We start from the raw sequence: 18,213 nt of genomic DNA, 5'->3' as shown, positions 1-18,213 counted from the left end.
TTCTTGGGAATGGATCTTTGAGTGCCTCTCCAGGTTTGGAAAGTTTTCTTGCAGGATTTCATAGAATAGATTATCAATGCCCTTATGAGTTTCTTTGCCTTCTGGGATGCCTATTTTCTGGATGTTCGGAGGTTTAATTGTATCTACTATTTCTCATATATTATTCTCAAATTTTTGGGCCATTTTCTCAGTCTTCGTGTTGGACTTTTCTAGGCCAGCAATTTTCTCTTCTACATCTAAGATTCTATTTTCTGTATGATCTAGTCTGCTTTTAATACTTTGAAGGGAAATTTTGACTTCTTGTATTATAGCCTTTATCTCTAACAGTTCCATCAGATTCTTTTGTAATACGTGAAATTCCTCTTTTAGATCTTGCATGAATTTCCTCACCTCCTGGAACTCCTCAACTCCTTTCTCCTTCCTCTTCAGTAGTCCCTTGTCTCTCTTCTCTTCCATCTCTGTAAGCTTTGCCATTATGAATGTTCTGAATTCTTTATCAGACATTTCCATGACTTCCATTGAACTGTGTGCAGATGAAGAGGAGTTATCCTTTTCCCTTGGAGGAGAGGTGTTTTCCTGCTTCCCCATATTTCTTGTGGTCCTGCAGCGATTTCTAGTCATCTTGTGGATGGTCAATTTCGTCCCAAACTTGGAAGTTCAATCTGAGGGTCGAGGAGTGTGTAGAAAAGGAAACAGAGAGCGAGAAAACAAAAAAAAAAAAAAACAAAAAACAAACCAAACAACAACAAAAAAAGAAAAAATGAAGAGAAAAACTTTTAAATAAAACTAAAAAAAAAGAGAAAAATTAATATTCAAAAAAATTTCAAAAAAACCCAAAAATTAGAAAACCACGTGGCGCGCTAGACATGGCTAGATCGCAGGAGCCATGGAGCTGGTTCTTGAAGAAGGGCTGTTCTGTTCCTTTCAGCCTCTCCTGGGTGGGGAGTGGGAGAGACAATTATTGACAAGATAAAGGGCTAGGCGAGGCCAACAGGCCCAGAAAGATGCCTTAAACAAAATTCTAAAAAGCAAAAATTAAAAAAGAGAGAGAGGCGTCAGAGACAGAGGCAGAGGTAGAGAGAGACAAAGACAGATACAGAGAGAGGAGGCCGGAGAGGAGTCTATCTACCACGCGAGTTTTCTATACTGGAGGCTGAATTATCAGTGGGACATCTTCATTCCTCCATTTCTCCCAAAATGGCTGGATTGCAGGAGCCATACAGCTGGTTCTTGAAGAAGAGCTGTTCTCCTTTACAACTCATTTTTTTAAAGATTTATTTTATTTAACTTTGTTTGTTTATTTTAATTTGACCAAAGAAGGACAGAGTGTGAGAGAGAGAGGGAAAGTGAGAAAGGAAACCGCCAGGTCTGGGACATGAACTGTGGTTGGACAAGTGGGAATCCAGCACCCCTAACCCCCATGCCACCTGTCAGCCCAAACTCATAAATTTTACCACTCTACTCCTCTTTCCTTAGGCTGAGTGAAAAAATAAGGAAATATCTCTTTCTTAGTTTATTTTTTAAATTGATATATAAAATTTTATGTAGGTACTGTATACAAATATGTTTTGAACTATATATACCCATGGAAAGACTAAGTCTAGCTAATTAATCATGTTTACATATAACTTCATAATATAATGATTTTTGTGGTGAAAACATTTCATACCGGGACCAGCAGTTGGCGTAATGGCAATGTCACTGGACTCCCATGAAGTTTACCGTGGTTCGAGTCCCAGACCAGGTGGCTTAAACTCACGCTGGGTGCGTGTGTGTGCGTGCCCAAGATCCCGAGAGGAGAACGGAGGAGAAGGGATTGCGGCATGGCCATCCCCTCTGGTGGGTGATTTCTCACTTTCTATCTCTCTGTCTCTCTCTGTCTGTCTGGCAAGCGCACACGCCCTATAGCAAAAACCTCTCAAAAAAAGAAAAAAAAAATTCATACCCACTCTTTTAGCATTTCTCACAAATACAATTTATTATTAACTATACTCACCAACACTATGTTGTACAACATAGTTATTCAACCTATTCCTCCTATATAACTAAAATTTTTTATCTCTTAACTATTCTCTCCCCCACCCCCTACCAACACCTCAGCTCCTGATAACTACCATTCTACTCTCTACTTGTGTAAGATTAATGCTTTTAGTTTCTGCATGTGAGTGAAATTGAGCAGTATTTATGGGCTTGACTTATTTCACTTAATATAATGCATTCCAGTTTCATCCATGCTATCATAAAGAATAAAATTCCCTTGCTTTTGTTTTTTAATGCCCAAATAGTTTTCCATTAGAGTATATACACTCCATTTTCTGATTCAGTTCAGCCACTGATGGATACTTGGGTTGATTCCACATCTTGGCTGTTGAAAATAATGCCTCAATAAACTTGACAGTGCTGATATCTCTTTGACATAAAGATTTTATTTCTTTTGGATATACACCCTGTAATAGGACTGTTGTATCATATGGGAGTTCTACTTTTAACTTTTAGAGGAACATTTATACATTAATAAATTAGTACAATGGCTGTACTAATTTATACTCTTATCAACAGTGCAGGTACACTTCCTTTGTCTACATTCCTGCCAACAACTCTTATCTTTTCTATTTTAGCCATCCTAATGGGTGTGAGGTGATATATATATATATTTTTTTTTGAGAGATTTTCGCTATAGGGCGTGTGCACTCACCAGACAGCCAGAGAGAGACATAGAGACAGAAAGTGAGAAATCACCCCCCAGGGGGGATGGTCACGCCGCAATCCCTTCTCCTCCATTCTCCTCTCGGGATCCTGGGTACGCATGCACACGCGCCTGGCATGAGTTTCAAGTCACCGGGTCCGGGACGTGAACCGTGTTCAACTACGTGGGAGTCCAGCGACATAGCCATTAAACTAACTGCTGGTTCCCTGAGGTGATATTTCATAGTGATTTTAATTTGCATTTCTCTGAAGATTAGTAATGTTGGGTATTTTTTCTTTTATCTGTTGACCATTTTGTATATCTTTTTTGTAGAGATGTCTGTTCAGGTATATTTCCCATTTTTACTAGGGTTATTTGTTTTCTTGCTATTGACTTTGAGTTCTTTATATATTTTGGATATTAAGCTCTCATCAAAAGTAGTTTTAAAACATTTTATTCCAGGGACCAACAGTTAGTATAATGGCTATGTTGCTGGACTCCCATGTAGTCGACCACGGTTTGAGTTCTGGACCCGGGGGCTTAAACTCACGCCAGGCATGTGTGCGTGTGTGCCCAGGATCCCAAGATAAGAATGGAGGAGAAGGGATTGCAGCGTGGCCATCCCCCTTGGGGGGTGATTTCTCACCTTCTGTCTCTCCATCTCTTTGTCTCTCTCTGTCTTTCTGGCGAGCGCACGCGTCCTATAGCAAAAACCTCTCAAAAAAAAAAACTATTCCATTCTGTAGGTTGTCTCTTCGCTTTGTTGTTTGTTTCCTTTGTTGTAAAGAAGCTTTTTAGTTTGATGTAATCTCATTTGTATATCTTTACTTTCATTGCCTGTGCTTTTGGGGTCACATCCAAAGTCATTGCCTAGACCAATATCATTGAGCTTTTCCCATTTTCTTCTAGAAACTCCTTAGTCTTAAGTCTTACATTTAGATTTTTAATTCATTTTGAGGTGAAATATGTGGTTAGAAAAATTAAAGAATTGATTACATGTGACTATTAAATTTTAACAATACTAATTATTGAAGAGGTTGTCTTTCCCCATTGTGTCTTCTTGGCACCTTTGCCAAATCAGTTGGCTGTAGATGTACAGATTTATTTCTAGCTGTCTATTCTTTTCCGTTGATCTGTGGGTATGCTTTTATGCCAATGCCATGTTTTGTTTGTTTGTTTTGTTTTTATTTTTGTTTTTGACTACTCTGGCTTTGCAATATATTTTGAAGTCAGATTATGTGAGCCTCCAACTTTGTTGTTTTTACTTTTTTGCTTAAGATTTATTGACTAGAGTCTTTGTAGTTCCATTATAATTTTAGGGTTGTTTTCTATTTTTGTGAAGAATGTCTTTGGTATTTTGATATTGAATCTGTTCATTTCTTTGTACGTTATAGGCATGTTACACTACAGTAAGAGCATAACATCTCTAATTCAAAATCCAAAATTTGAAGTGTTTCAGAACTTAAAACTTTTTAGAGCCACAGTGACATCAAAAGTTGAAAATTTCACGTCTGTCTTCATGTAATGAGTTGGAATTAAATCCCTGCAATACAAACATATAAAAAAACTACCTTTAGGCTATGTGTGTAAGCTATGGAACATAAATAAATTGTATGTTTAAATGTCAGTCTCATGTGCAGAGTATCTCATTATGTGTATGCAGATATTCTAAAATCTGAAGAAATACAAAAACCTGAAACACTTTTTCTCACAAACATTTTGAATAAGGGTTACTCAATCTGTATTAATTTTTCTAACCCAAGAACAAGGGTTATCTTTCCACTTATTTTTGTCTTAATTTTTTTAAACAGTATTTTATAATTTTTGACATAGAGATTTTTCACCACCTTTGTTAAATTTAATCATAAAATTTTTGGTAGCTATTTTAATTGGATTGTTTTCTTGATTTATTTTGCATAGTGTTTGCTGTTAATATATGGAAGTGATATTGATTTTTACATGTTGACTTTTATATCCTGTAGCTTTACTGAATTTATTAGTTAAAAGACATTTTGGAAGAGTATTTATGGTTTTCTATATATAAGATTATGTCTTCTACAAACATGGACAATATAACTTCATTCTTTATGATTTGAATGCCTTTTTGTTCTTTCTGTTGTGTAATTAATTACTGTGACGAGGACCTTCAGTATTAAGTTGAAGTGGTGAGAATGGGCATTCTTATCTTGTTCTGGATCACAGGGGATAAGCTTTCAGCTTTTCTATGTTGAGTATGATGTTAGCTATGGACCCATCATAGACAGCCTTTATTGCACTGAGGTATATTCCTTTCTTGCCTAATTTGTTGGGAGTTTTTAACACTAAGGGATATTGAATTTTGTTAAATGCTTTTTCTGCATCTATTTGAAAAGATCGTATGGTTTTGTTTCATATCAATGTGATATATCGTAAATATATATACATACACACACACACACACACACACACACACACACATATGTATATATATAAACATTCTTAAATTCCCTAGTATAAATTTCACTTGATTATGGTGACTGACTTTTTAAATGTACTATTGAATTCTACTTCCTAGTTTTTTGTTGTGGATTTTTATATCTATGTTCATCAGGAATAGTGGCCTATAGTTTGTTTGTTTGATTTGTTTTGTTTTGTTTTCTAGTGTCCTTGTCTGGCTTTGGAATCAGAGAAAGGAAATAGTTATAAATATTCCACCTTAATCAGATAGAAACAAGGAAAAGGAAATTGTCACTGAAGAAAATTTACTAGACTGTATTTAAAAATTAGTTTGTAAATTTTGAGAGCTTTACTTTTCTTTATAATAATTATTTTGGTTAATATCGTTTATTTATGAGATTATAATCCCAAAATCTTATTTAGATTGTTTAATGCTCTCTATAAGGAAGGAGCTATTTGCGGATAGTGTTTGTAATAGGTGTATTCACAAAGTAATTATCCATATCTAGTGTATTTTACTGTACGATAATATGAGAATTGAGCTGTCAAAGGATAGTTTATTATAGATTTACATAAATTTAAAACTTTTGGAATTTTAACATAATTATTCTATTTTATACAGTATTCTAGTTATCTATTGTTGCATAATAACTTAGCTCAAAACTTCATGACTTAAAATAAGTATTTTTAGACTGTAGAGCTGGAAGCCATATGCCAGTGGCAATTTGAGACCCTGGCCTGGTTCACCTGAAAACACATAAGACATGCTCATGCCCAGGATACTGATGAGTTAAAGGACTGGAGTAAAGGGATCACAGAGTGACTGAACCCTGTCAAAGGTGTTTCTCTCTGTCTCTCAGGTACACATGTGTTTTATCATAAATTAAAAATATATATTTTAAATAAGCATTACTGTTATATCTCATGGTTTGTGAGTGATGAATGCCATTAGTATTTGAGTGGTGCTTTGATGGCAATTCTTCCCTATGCATGACATTGATTAAGGTTGGTTAGTGATATTCAGTCCAGATTGGAGGGTCAAGATGGCTTCAATTATGTATCTGTCATCTTCTTGGGGAGAGCTAGAAGGCTGACTCATCTGAGGCAACCAATGTTCCCATACATGACCATTCCATCAGGTGGGGTCAGAGGAATCAACTCTACATGACAGTCCTGAGCCCCCTATAAGAGTCTTCCAAGAAGCTATGGAAGCCTTAGAAGACCCTTATTAACTCTCTTGCGCTCACTTGTGCTCTCTCTCTCTCTCTATATATATATATATATGTATATATATGTATATATATAAATATATAAAGCTAACTACTAAGGCTAGCCAATATTTTGTGGGGAGAAGAATTAGAGCTACTACTTATTTTTCATAAGACCCCACTGCCTAGTGATTAAGGGAGTCAGATCCAATGTAGATGGCTACTGTCTGAGTTTCAGCCCTTGCAGCTTGAAAAATATGCTGATCAGGCACATGCGCTTGCATGCCCCAAATTCCAACAGGATGGAAAAATGGAAAAGGATTCTAGCATGACCGTGCCTCATTGAAAGGTGCTTATTCCCTCCCCTCACCTTGCACTGGCAATTAAAACATATTTTAATGAGGGAAGTAGCAAAAAATATGTAGCTACTTTTTTCTTTTGCTTTAGTTTTTGCTGTAGAGTGTATATGCTCACCAGAGAGAGAGAGAGAGAGAGAAAGAGAGATGAAGAAAGAAAGAGAGGTAGGGAGGAAGGAATAAAGGAAGGAAGGAAGGAAGGAAGGAAGGAAGGAAGGAAGGAAGGAAGGAAGGAAGGAATAAAAAGAGAAAAAGAAAGAAAGAAAGAGAAAGAAAGAACGAGAAAAAGAAAGGAAGAAAGAAAGGAAAAGAAAAAGAAACTGAGAAAGCACTCGAGGGATAGGTGGCTATGCTGCAGTCCCTTCTCCCCCATTCTTCTTTTGTGATTCTGGCCACATACATACATGTCCAGAGTGTTTTCCAAGCTACCAGGTCTGGGACACAAACCATGCACTCAGCCATGTGGGGTCCAGCTGCCTTAAATGCCATGCCACCTGGCTGGCCACAAGTAGCCATTTAAAATTCCACACATCCTTTTAAATATGTAAGACAGCTATATATTCTGAGAAGTAAAAATAACACTAATGAATTATTACTTTTTCCTCTCCTAAAAAGTTTGTCTAGGTGAAGTTCAGAATATGTAGCCAAAATGCTCTGAGGTTAAAGTAACTGCCTAGTGTACAAACAGAAAGTGCTTAAAGATCATTTTTAAGTGCCAGAATAAACAATGCCCAGTAACGTAAAAAAAGTTGAACATAACAACTTAAATTATGCCTATACTACATAATAATTATACACATTAATTGTTCCTAAATAAGTTCCTAATTATAAAAGAGATATGAAAATTATGGAGTAGAGTTATGTAGAAATGAGTGTTTCGTTCTTGAGGACATGTGTTTGTGTTTCTTTGCATGTTTTTTTGATATATGCTTTGATCTTTATAAATGCCTCTGGAATGCTATTTTTATATAAGCCGGGGTCCACAGATCCTGGGAGCATCTTTTAAAATTTGTTAGAATAGGTACTATCTTGGGCCAGCCAGTGGCATGGTGGAAAACGTGGCTGGATCACACAAATCCAACTGTGTGGTTTGAGTCCTGGACCAGGTGGTTTGAGTGCAAGCATGCGCATGTCCTGAAAGGAGAGAGAGATAAAGGAGAAGGGATTGTGGCATGACCATTCTCCATGGGGTGGGGGTGGCGGTGCTTTTTCACCTTCTCTCTCTTCAACAAATACACATACCCTTTGGCAAAAAAAAAAAAAAAAAATCCTAGGCATCTCCTCATATATAATTCAAAAGACAAGATGTCGAACATTTTAAATTCTGAATTTCTTAATGTTGACATTTTAAATTCTAAATTTCTTAAAAGTGTTCCCCAAATATAAAGTGTAACTTGACTAGGCACACCTTTTATTACACAAAACTTGACTTGGGCTAAGAAATAATGTATATATAGTACCTAATGGTTGGTTCAAAGTGTCATCATGAATATTATCTTAAGTCGGTATCAGAAATGACACTTGTAGGAAATAGAAGGAATCCCAGAGAGTTTAGGTGACTTGGCAAATTATTAGGTGGTTGGAAATGTCATGACATGTATTTCTTTTTTTTTTTTTGGAGAGGTTTTCGCTATAGGGTGCATGCGCTCGCCAGACACACAGAGAGAGACGTAGAGACAGAAAGCGAGAAATCACCCCCTAGAGGGGATGGTCATGCCGCAATCCCTTCTCCTCCATTCTCCTCTCAGGATCTTGGGCACGCACGCACACACGCCCGGCGTGAGTTTTAAGCCACCGGGTCCAGGACGCAAACTGCGGTCGACTACATGGGAGTCCAGCAACATAGCCATTACGCTAACTGCTGGTTCCCATGACATGTATTTCTATGCAAAAATGCATCATGACTTTCCTGAGACTCAATAATAACTCTTTAAGAGTTTGACATTCAATCTCAATAATTTTATCTTAATTATTAGAGACTCCTATATCAGAGATAGGAAAGAGGTCCATATTCTCGTGTGTATTTGCAAATAGAAAGATTTAAATGGAAAACCATCATACTTGTAAAACAAGAATACAACAGAGAAATAGGAAAGGATTAAAAATGTATGTTTTGAACTCAGAGACGTAGGTCTAGATCATAGGGTTTCTACATTCATCTCATCTTGAGAAACATACTTATTCTTTTAAAGCCATCATCTGGATATTGGAGGTAATGCTTACTCACGGATTTTGTGTGTATGTTAAATGAACAAGTATGTAAAGTGTTTGGCCTTATTATTCTTGGCCTCATCCTCTCATGGTTTCGAGAAACTCAACTGATCATTAAATTTTTGGTACCTCTTTCATATAAATGGTCATTAAAAATAACAAAACAAAAAAATAAGCAAATATTTGGCCTAGCCCTGTTATCTGGTGGTTATAGGAGCTTGATTCCCCCATGGCTGACTGCATTTTAAGTCTCCCTCAAGCCTCCAGGGACTGCCAAGCTCATGTGCATGCTTGCCCAACATCCTGACAGGATAGAAAATGGAGGAGAAAGGATTGTGGCATGACCACATCCCATTTTCTCTACATATTTTCTCTACCTTTCCCTCTCTCTCTCTGTCTGCTGCTCTCTGGCAAGTGCATACACCCTCTCGCAATTAAACACACACATACACACGCACAGAGTGTTCTTGACACTAGAGCATACTGCAATAAATAAATGTCCTTATACCATTTTAATTTATTACATCTTAGAGTTTTTCTAAGTTATATACAGTTGCAATTTACAGCTTCATATATGAGGTACTTTGGAACCAAAAAAATCTACAACTATTGGGCCGTCAGGTAGATCATCATACATTTTTGCATGGCAAAACAGAAAAATACATCATGACTCTCCCAAACACCTAATATTATATTATTCTCCACTATAAATCCTCAAAAAAATATATTTGGGAGACAAGCAGATGGCATAATAAGTACATCGTTGGACTCATATATAGTCAACCGCGGTTCAAGTCCTGGACCTGGTGGCTTCAAACTCATGCCGGGTGTTTGTGAATACATGCTAAAACTCCCAAGAGGAGAATGGAGGAGAAGAGATTGCATGTAGGGGGCAATTTCTTGTTTTCTTTATGCCTCTGTCTCTCCAGTGAGCACATGTGCCTGATAGCAAAAATCTCTCTCTCTAAATAAAATGTATATTTGGTCACAGTTATAGAAGACCCATGGAAAAGAAAGGGTCTTTTTGAGTCAAAGTCTGAGATTTGTATTGCATTCTGACATTTTTTCCAGTGACCTCTAATCCTTGAAATGTCTTACAGGAAACTAAATGACAATTCTTGCTGAAAACAGGAAAAGGTAAAACATGCCTGGGACTAGGGAGCCCTAAAGCTTAAATCCCAGCTGCTCAAATTGCATCAGTCTCTTGAATTCTCACAGTTTAAATAGTTAACCTAGTATTTACGTATTAGTGCTATCATTTCATTATCTCATCCTTTGTGAATACACATACTTATTCTGTATGGCCTGTCTTTTCACAACTGCCTGTATTTTCAATAAGAGGGCCTCTACGGATGTTCTTATGAGGCCACAAGCAGCATATGGAAACCTGGCCAGTGGCCAGACAGGTAGATCAGGCTTGCTCAGTGTCCCAGAAACACAGTTATTGCCACAGCCTATAATGACAGTTTGGTTTTATTTCCTCTGAATTGGATTCCTTAATCTATTGGTTTGCCTTGTGGGAAATCCATTAAGACTTCTCCTTAGGCTCATGGTTATTCGTTATTTTTTTGTTTGTTTGTTTGTTTTGTTTTGTTTTGTTTTGTATTTCTAAAACCTAGATTGGTAGCCCTGAAGTCATATAAATATAATCATGGAATGAGTATGCGTTAAATTTTTTTTAATACCAGAATGTCTATAAAGTTTTAGCATAAGTACTTAAAAAATTTAATCCCCTCCCCCCCAAAAAAAAGAGTAGTATTTTAGCAGAAATCAGAGCTCCTCAGGACTCCAAACATTTAGCCTAGCTGGATATCTTGTTTCCATTTAAACTTGAAGAATCTGGGGGAACTCTGACTGTCTTTCTAGGAACATTTCTGTAGTATTGGTTTCTTTTGGCTGGACATTTTTGTATTCTATATAATTTGGATATACAGATTCATAGCTCAGCATGTCATAGAAGGAAGAAATAAATTGTCCATCACAGTTTAACAGCATAAACTCCACAAATATTTTAAAAATCATTCTAATTTCTAAGAGCTCCTCTAATACCTTTCTATGCCCTTGAAATATTTTTCTTATTGAGATAAAGTTAATATACATGAAGCTCTCTTCTACATGGGTAGCTCCATGCTATACGGGTCAGGGGATCTTTGCACACACGTTAATCATCACTTTGTGTGTGGTAGAGCTTATTCATTAGGCTGCTTATTGGAAAAGGACCACCCAATCTTTGCAGTTGCCCTAATAAGCTGCTATGAATTCCAAGAGGAAAACTCATTAATACTTTAATGAATGAAAGTTGTTTGCATCACTTGAGTATATGTCAGCTCCAGAACCATTGACTCTTAAAGACGCAATCTGATTCCATTAGTAATTTGTAAAAACAAAAACAAAAACAGAACTGCCTGTTGGCTCCAGATCAGGTGTCAGTGTGATCCCTTGGCCCACTAGCTCAATGCTACTTTGTGTGGTGCTGCCATGTTGTAAAACAGGTGGTATGAATTACTTCAGGCATCCTGCATTTCATTAGGGAGTGAAATAGTCACTTATTTATCTAATTCACTTCGTCTTCAATGGACCAGTCAATGAACTGAACATGAGTGGTCTGTAAATTCTGATCCTACTATTTTTAGCAATTACTTGCAAGATGTACATTAGAACATAATTACTCACATCATTCTTACATTTTTTTCTATACGGTAGGTTTCCCTGATCTTTATATTTATGTATAAATGCCTATAAACTACAATACAAAAAGATAATTATTTGGCATGCTGTGGTTTCCAGATTGTTTTTTTTTTTTGCTTGAAAATGTGTTTTTCCTCTTGCAATAATGTTGTTCATATAATTCAGAAACTTTTATATTTAATCAAGAACTTAAGTCAGCTTTCTCATAGTGGTGTCTCACTATTTACAAAGTGATATTAAGAATGTATATGTGTACACAATGGTAATAAAAGCTATTATCTCATGAGAGTCAGAAAACCATGACTCAGTTATGGGAGTGAGCACTGCTAACATGCTGTGTTCACTGGAGAGACCTGTGTTTGATTCCTGATCCAACCTGAAGGCCAGGTACAGTGGCTGGCACCTGAAACCGCGGTGATTCTGAGAGGCTGAGGCAGGAGTATTATGAGCTCGAGCCCAGCTTGGGCACTGTAGTGAAGCCCTGTCTGAAGGAGCCAGATGTGGTGGCTATAATCCAAGAAGGCCAAGGCAGCAAGATCAGGGCAGCAAGACCCTGTCAAAGAAAGAAAGAGAGAGAAAGGGAGGGAGGGAAAGGAAAAAGAGAAAGGGAGAAAATGAGAGAAAGGGGACAGGGAAGGAAAGGAGAGAGAGAAAGAAAAAAAGGAAAAAAGAAATAAGAAAGAGAAAAAGAAAGGCAGAAAGGAAGAAAGGGAGAAAGAAAAAGGAAAGGGAGAAAGAGAAGAAAAAGAAAGAAGGAGGGAACAAAAAGAAAGAAGAATGGAAGGAAGAAAGAAAAATTTGGGTCAGTCACATCTAAAGTATTTTCATACATACAAATGAGTTTGGCAAAACATGAGGTAGGTGGTTAGGTAAATGAATTGGTAGGTTTATCCAGACATCCAGGTCTGTAGATACTAAGTGACAAACTCCTTCAGTGATCACCTGCTTTGTATCTTGTACATCAGGACAAATAAACTCTGCTAACTTTTATTTGGTCATTATATTTCCCTACTCTGTCTTTTTGTTTCCTACGAGATTCCTCATGCTATGTTCAGTCTACTTTTTTGCGCTATCCAGGTGTCTGTGGTTGGATGAAGTGAGCATTCCTTTTAAACCATAATGATTATAACAAATAATGGCTAATGCGTATTGGTTTTAACATGTCATCTATCCTTTTTAAGTAGCTGCATTGGAATGAGATATAAGAGAGGTCAACACTGTTCCTTTTTTTCCTTCTCTCGAGGCACTTCATTCCTTTCTCTTACTCCCTAGTTAATATAAATTACTTCTTTCATTTCTTCCTCACTCCTCCAAAGTTAGAAGTGATAGTAGGTGGTGAGGTTTAGTGTGGATAGATAAGAGGACCGGCAATAGTAGTGTTTTTTAGGTTTTGGTTTTTTGGTATGTCTTCAGTTAAACTAAGAATTATGATTACAAAATTATATCAAAGAAAATATGTATATAAAAGTTTATGTGAAAATATTTTATGCTGCAGGACTGCAATAAAATTAATGAAATTTGAAGCATACTTTATATTTCTTAATGTTTTTATTCCTTATAATCTTTTTTCCTTTGCCCTATAGACTTAAGGAGTAAGGGTGAATTTATTCGATGTATGATGATTATCTGGAAAAAGAAAGGTGTGTTAAATGGCAATAGTTAGTAATCTGCGATTTCTAAAGGTATTAAACGTTTAAGCAATGTGGGCCAAGAAGTGGCATAGTGATTATGGTGCTGAATTCCCATATGGCAAATTCAGACTGGAGTTCAAGTCTAGGACCCAGCAGCTTGAAACTCATGTGGGGTGCATGTACGTGTGTGCCTAAAAATCCCAGGAGGAGGATGGAAGAGAAGGGATTGTGTCATGGCCACCCCTGGGGTGTGATTTCTCACCTGTTCTCTCTATGTCTCTGGCAAAAATCTCTATTAAAAAAAGAGTTTAGGCATGTTATGTTCTTTTCATCCCATTTAAACTTTTCTTCGCGATCTTTAATGTGTTACACATTTAATGAATTTTAATTTAAATTTGTTAAGATGTATGCATAAACATTACTGTACAGGTAAGTTAGAATGATTTCTAATATAAACAATAGCAAATAAGTGTATCATCTATCTGAAAAGTAAATTATCAATAAAAATAGTCCATCCTAAAATCATGCTGTTTTATAATAATATCACTTGTAAAATCTAAATAAAGAAATGTAGTAAAAATTACCTTTGTTTTAGTTATTCTATAAACTGTTATTACACTTAAATTTTGTAAAAACAGTAATTAATTTATAAGGTTTTCTTTTTTTTTTTTTTTGAGAGGTTTTCACTATAGGGCGCGTGTGCTCGCCAGACAGACAGAGAGAAACAGAGAGACAGAAAGCGAGAAATCACCCCCCAGGGGGGATGGTCACGCCGCAATCCCTTCTCCTCCATTCTCCTCTCGGGATCTTGGGCACACACGCACACTCGCCTGGCGTGAGTTTTAAGCCACCGGGTCCGGGACGCGAACCGCAGTCGACTATGTGGGAGTCCAGCGACATAGCCATTACGCTAACTGCTGGTTCCCCTATAGGGTTTTCTTCTTAGTTTAAGTTTCCACAGGTAGGATAATGTTCAACAGTTAAGTTTATCAAGACCAAAAGGAAATCAATCTTGTAACATAATTGTTTAAAATTTCTGATGAATCCTCTGGATTAAATTCAGAATAAAATACTTCTTTGTTATTATAATATTTAAATTGTGAATAGATTTAATTGCAATAGAAAGATTCATTATAACAGTGGAATAGTACAATTTCGCATAAAGCAAATACATTCTTCTCAATTTTGTTTTTGGGATTACATATTCTATTGATTTCACACCCTTATCAACAGCGTGCTTTGTGGATTAATAATTTCTGTGCCCCAAATTTATATTATTGATATGTATTTCTGCCCAAAAGAAAAAAAAAAAACATTTGGAGTGATTTGTGATTTTTCTTTTTAACTTTCTTTGTTTTTCTTTTTAACTAGGCTTTTAGTGAGTTTGAAATTGAGCAGCATCAAGAATGTGCGTATGATCACCTAGAAGTATTTGATGGAGAAACAGAAAAATCGCCAATTCTTGGACGACTGTGTGGCAACAAGATACCAGATCCTCTTGTGGCTACTGGAAATAAAATGTTTGTCCGGTTTATTTCTGATGCATCGGTTCAGAGAAAGGGATTTCAAGCCACGCATTCTACAGGTCAGCAAGTTAGAGTCATGCCTGTCTTTTCTGGCTAAGAGCCAAGTTCTCTTCTGGTAAATGTGCGCATTTGGTTCAATAACAGCATAGTATATGAATTTTTAAGCATAGCAGACGCATTCTCACTGAAATGCGGTGTGAAATATTCGCAGAACCACACAGCTTCTTATCTAAATATCTTCTGCAGTTGTTGAACTTTTAGAAAAGCCAGGTGTTCATCTGATTCATGATCAGCAATCAAGTAATATTATCTGTAAATATTGCTATTTTGTGTTAACTTTAGCAGTTTGACTTATGTATATTATATTTAACAAAAATTATCTGTAACTATATACAAAAAACTTAGGCTTCATCTAATAACTTATCTAGTTGGCTAGCTTTTGCATTGATATATTTTTGTAAATAAATCTGGAATGTATCTCTCTTTTTAAAAGAGCATACTTTCCACTTTTTAAAATTTAGTATGCAATGTGATCTTATCCCTAATTGTAATCATCAATTTTATTTTTATAGATTTCAACTTTCCTGGAAGTTTTTAAAAAAACAAAATTTAATCTAGGAAAAAAATAGAAATTTTAGGCAAAAATGTAGAACAAAATTATTTATAACTTGCAGCCAATTAATTGATATGTTCTATACAATTTTAGAGAATATCCCTTTTTTCATTCAGTTAAAAAAATAAATTAATTGTAAATACTTGCTAAAGTTAGTTATCTTATAGTGACACCCAGTGGCCATGCTAATTCATAAACAATTGTTACACTTCTAAGAGAAATAAATTTATTTTGGTATAAAAGCGTATATAAATTTCTCCATGAAATATTTTCAAATTTTGTAATAATAGCCTGATTATTCTTTTTTTGTTTCACTTTGTCTTAGAAGTCAGAATTTTAACCATTCCATTGTTCAGTATAATTTTTTTTCCACTCATGTGTTTTTTTTTTTTTTCTTTTGGAGAGGTTTTTGCGATAGGGCGCATGCGCTCGCCAGACAGACAAGAGAGAGATAGAGAGACAGAAAGCGAGAAATTACCCCCCGGGGGAGAGGCCACGCCGCAATTCCTTCTCTTCCATTCTCCTCTCAGGATCTTGGGCACGCACGCACACGTGCCCAGCGTGAGTTTTAAGCCACCGGATCCGGGATGCGAACAGTGGTCAACTACATGGGAGTCCAGTGACATAGCCAATCCGCTAACTGCTGGTCCCTCCACTCATGTGTTTTATAAAGGGCATTAGATATACATTGAACTGTGTGAGATAGTGGATATTGTCAGGATATTGATCTGATTTATGCTAGTAATGTTGGACTCTTATAAGTACTACAGATGATTTCTTTCTTTGGAGAGGTTTTTGCTATAAGGCGCATGCACTTGCCAGAAAGACAAAAAGAGACAGAGAGACAGAAAGTGAGAAATCACCACGCCCCCCAGGGGAAATGGCCACGCCACAATCCCGTCTCCTCCATTCTCCTCTCAGAATCTTGGGCACGTATGCACACGCACCCAGTGTGAGTTTAAGCCACTGGTCTGAGACTTGAACCATGGTCGGCTACATGGGAGTTCAGTGACATAGCCATTAAGCTAACTGCTGGTCCCCAGATGATTTATTTCTCATGGGTAGTATAAATATAATGTAAGTATTATGTTTTGAAAAAAGTCTTTCCAGGACCAAAGAATTGTCAGAGTAACGAGAGAATTTTCTACACATTTGGCATTTACTCTTTAAATATTTTTCTGATACATTGGCACACGTGGAAGGGGTATGAAAAATGAATCTTTTCCTTCATCAGTGTTTTCCTGATAGCATGGTGTTCATAACATTGTCACTAGCCATCACAGGTTCCAGCAATTTAGTGTGAAAATATCCTGTAAAAACTCTTGAATTAACTGGTGATACAGTGTTATGCGGTGTTGATTACCTACCTATTAATTTTTCATTTTTAATTCTATAAAAACAACTTTACAGTGTCTCTGTCTTCATAGATGGGAAGAATGAGATCCCAGGAGGTTTCAGTGTGTGACTACATGTAGAAACAATAATTTACTTGGATCTCAGTTACCTCATTTGCAAAGTAATAATCCCAAGGCTATTAACAACGTTAAAACCCCACAACTCCCTCAGTTACATGACTTCTGCCAGTGCACTGTGTTTGCAGTATTTGTCATGATTAAAATTCCACTGGTGGGATCTAATTATATTGTGATAGAGCTCACGTATTGAGAACCAGCGGTAGAGAATGCACTTCGGATTTTAGGTCTGTTACTCCATATATGTGAGATAGAAATAATCATCTTTATTTTGCAGATGAAGTAATTGAAAGTCTAAATGATTAACTAATTTGCAAAAACTTTAAAAAAATAGTGTCAAAGCCTGGATTTTCTCATAATTTTGACCATTCCCAAAGCTAATGTACTTTCCACTGTGGTGTGGTATCTCAATGTGCAATTTTTGGATTCAAAGAACACCAATACCAAACTATATCATTATTACTTAAAGCAATAAGTAAAGATTAGACACTTCCTGTTTAAGTTTTGACGAAATCTGTTCTAAGTATGTAATTGACCAACCTCATTTTAATTATCTGTTCAGTTCACATTTGTTCAAATGCTCACATGAGCTCCACCAATGACAGTATGCCAACTCTGTCACTTAAAAATGAGGAATCATTCTGTTAAATCCTATATGCCATGAATGTCTCTCAAATATTGACATGAATCTAAAAAAATCACATGTGGCTATTATTGGGAAAATAATACGTTTTTATTTTAAAATAAGTTTTGAGAATCAGTGTTCTTTAGCCATAAAAAATAAATATTTAGAGACATAACTTTACTAGAAAATATTTTGCTTTTTCAAAATTTCATCTAGTCCTTTCCAAAAAGGTTCTTGAATAAAACTTGTCCGATTGAAGCTATACCTGGAAATACATGTGTGCTTTGGTTGTGTTTTAAATATAACTCATTTTAATCTTTTCTTTGAAATGTATTTTTCATTTCTTAATTTTACGTAACTACAACTTTATATTCTTTAATTGACCTCTCCCTATTGCTTCTTGCCCCCAAATTTGGTAACCACTGTTCTGCTCTCTGTTTCTGTGTATTTTAATATAATTGTGTACTAAGTAGTTGACTTATTTCTATTGTATATTGTCTACTTCACTCCACCAAAAGGTAAACTCCATAAAGCCAATCATTTTCTTAAAAACAATAATAAATAAGTGTATACAAATGAGGAGTTCGAAACCAAAACCTTACATTGTTACTGAGTAGCACGAAAAGTTAGTAAAAGTTGAATTAGAATAATTTCTTCCAAACTCCTGCTCAGTTACTCTTGTCAAAGTTTTTGGCATCACTTGTCATGTCGTTTTTTTTTTTTTTTTTTTTTTTTTTTTTTTTTTAATTTTTCCACTTTTT

At 36.0% G+C, this 18,213-nt stretch overlaps 1 protein-coding gene across 1 annotated transcript in view; it reads left to right on the top strand.

Annotated features, from left to right (window-relative positions):
* TLL1 (tolloid like 1) overlaps nt 1-18,213 on the top strand; it is a 242,887-nt gene that overhangs the window by 215,270 nt on the left and 9,404 nt on the right. Inside the window, exon 19 of the mRNA XM_006140658.3 lies at nt 14,588-14,801. Coding sequence (XP_006140720.1) covers nt 14,588-14,801 — 214 coding nt within the window. The remainder of the gene's footprint in view (nt 1-14,587; nt 14,802-18,213) is intronic.

The sequence above is a fragment of the Tupaia chinensis genome, unplaced genomic scaffold (assembly GCF_000334495.1).
Source record: "Tupaia chinensis unplaced genomic scaffold, TupChi_1.0 Scaffold000039_1, whole genome shotgun sequence".
In the NCBI taxonomy this organism is placed as follows: domain Eukaryota; kingdom Metazoa; phylum Chordata; class Mammalia; order Scandentia; family Tupaiidae; genus Tupaia; species Tupaia belangeri.
This window is presented reverse-complemented; position numbering and strand designations above follow the sequence as displayed.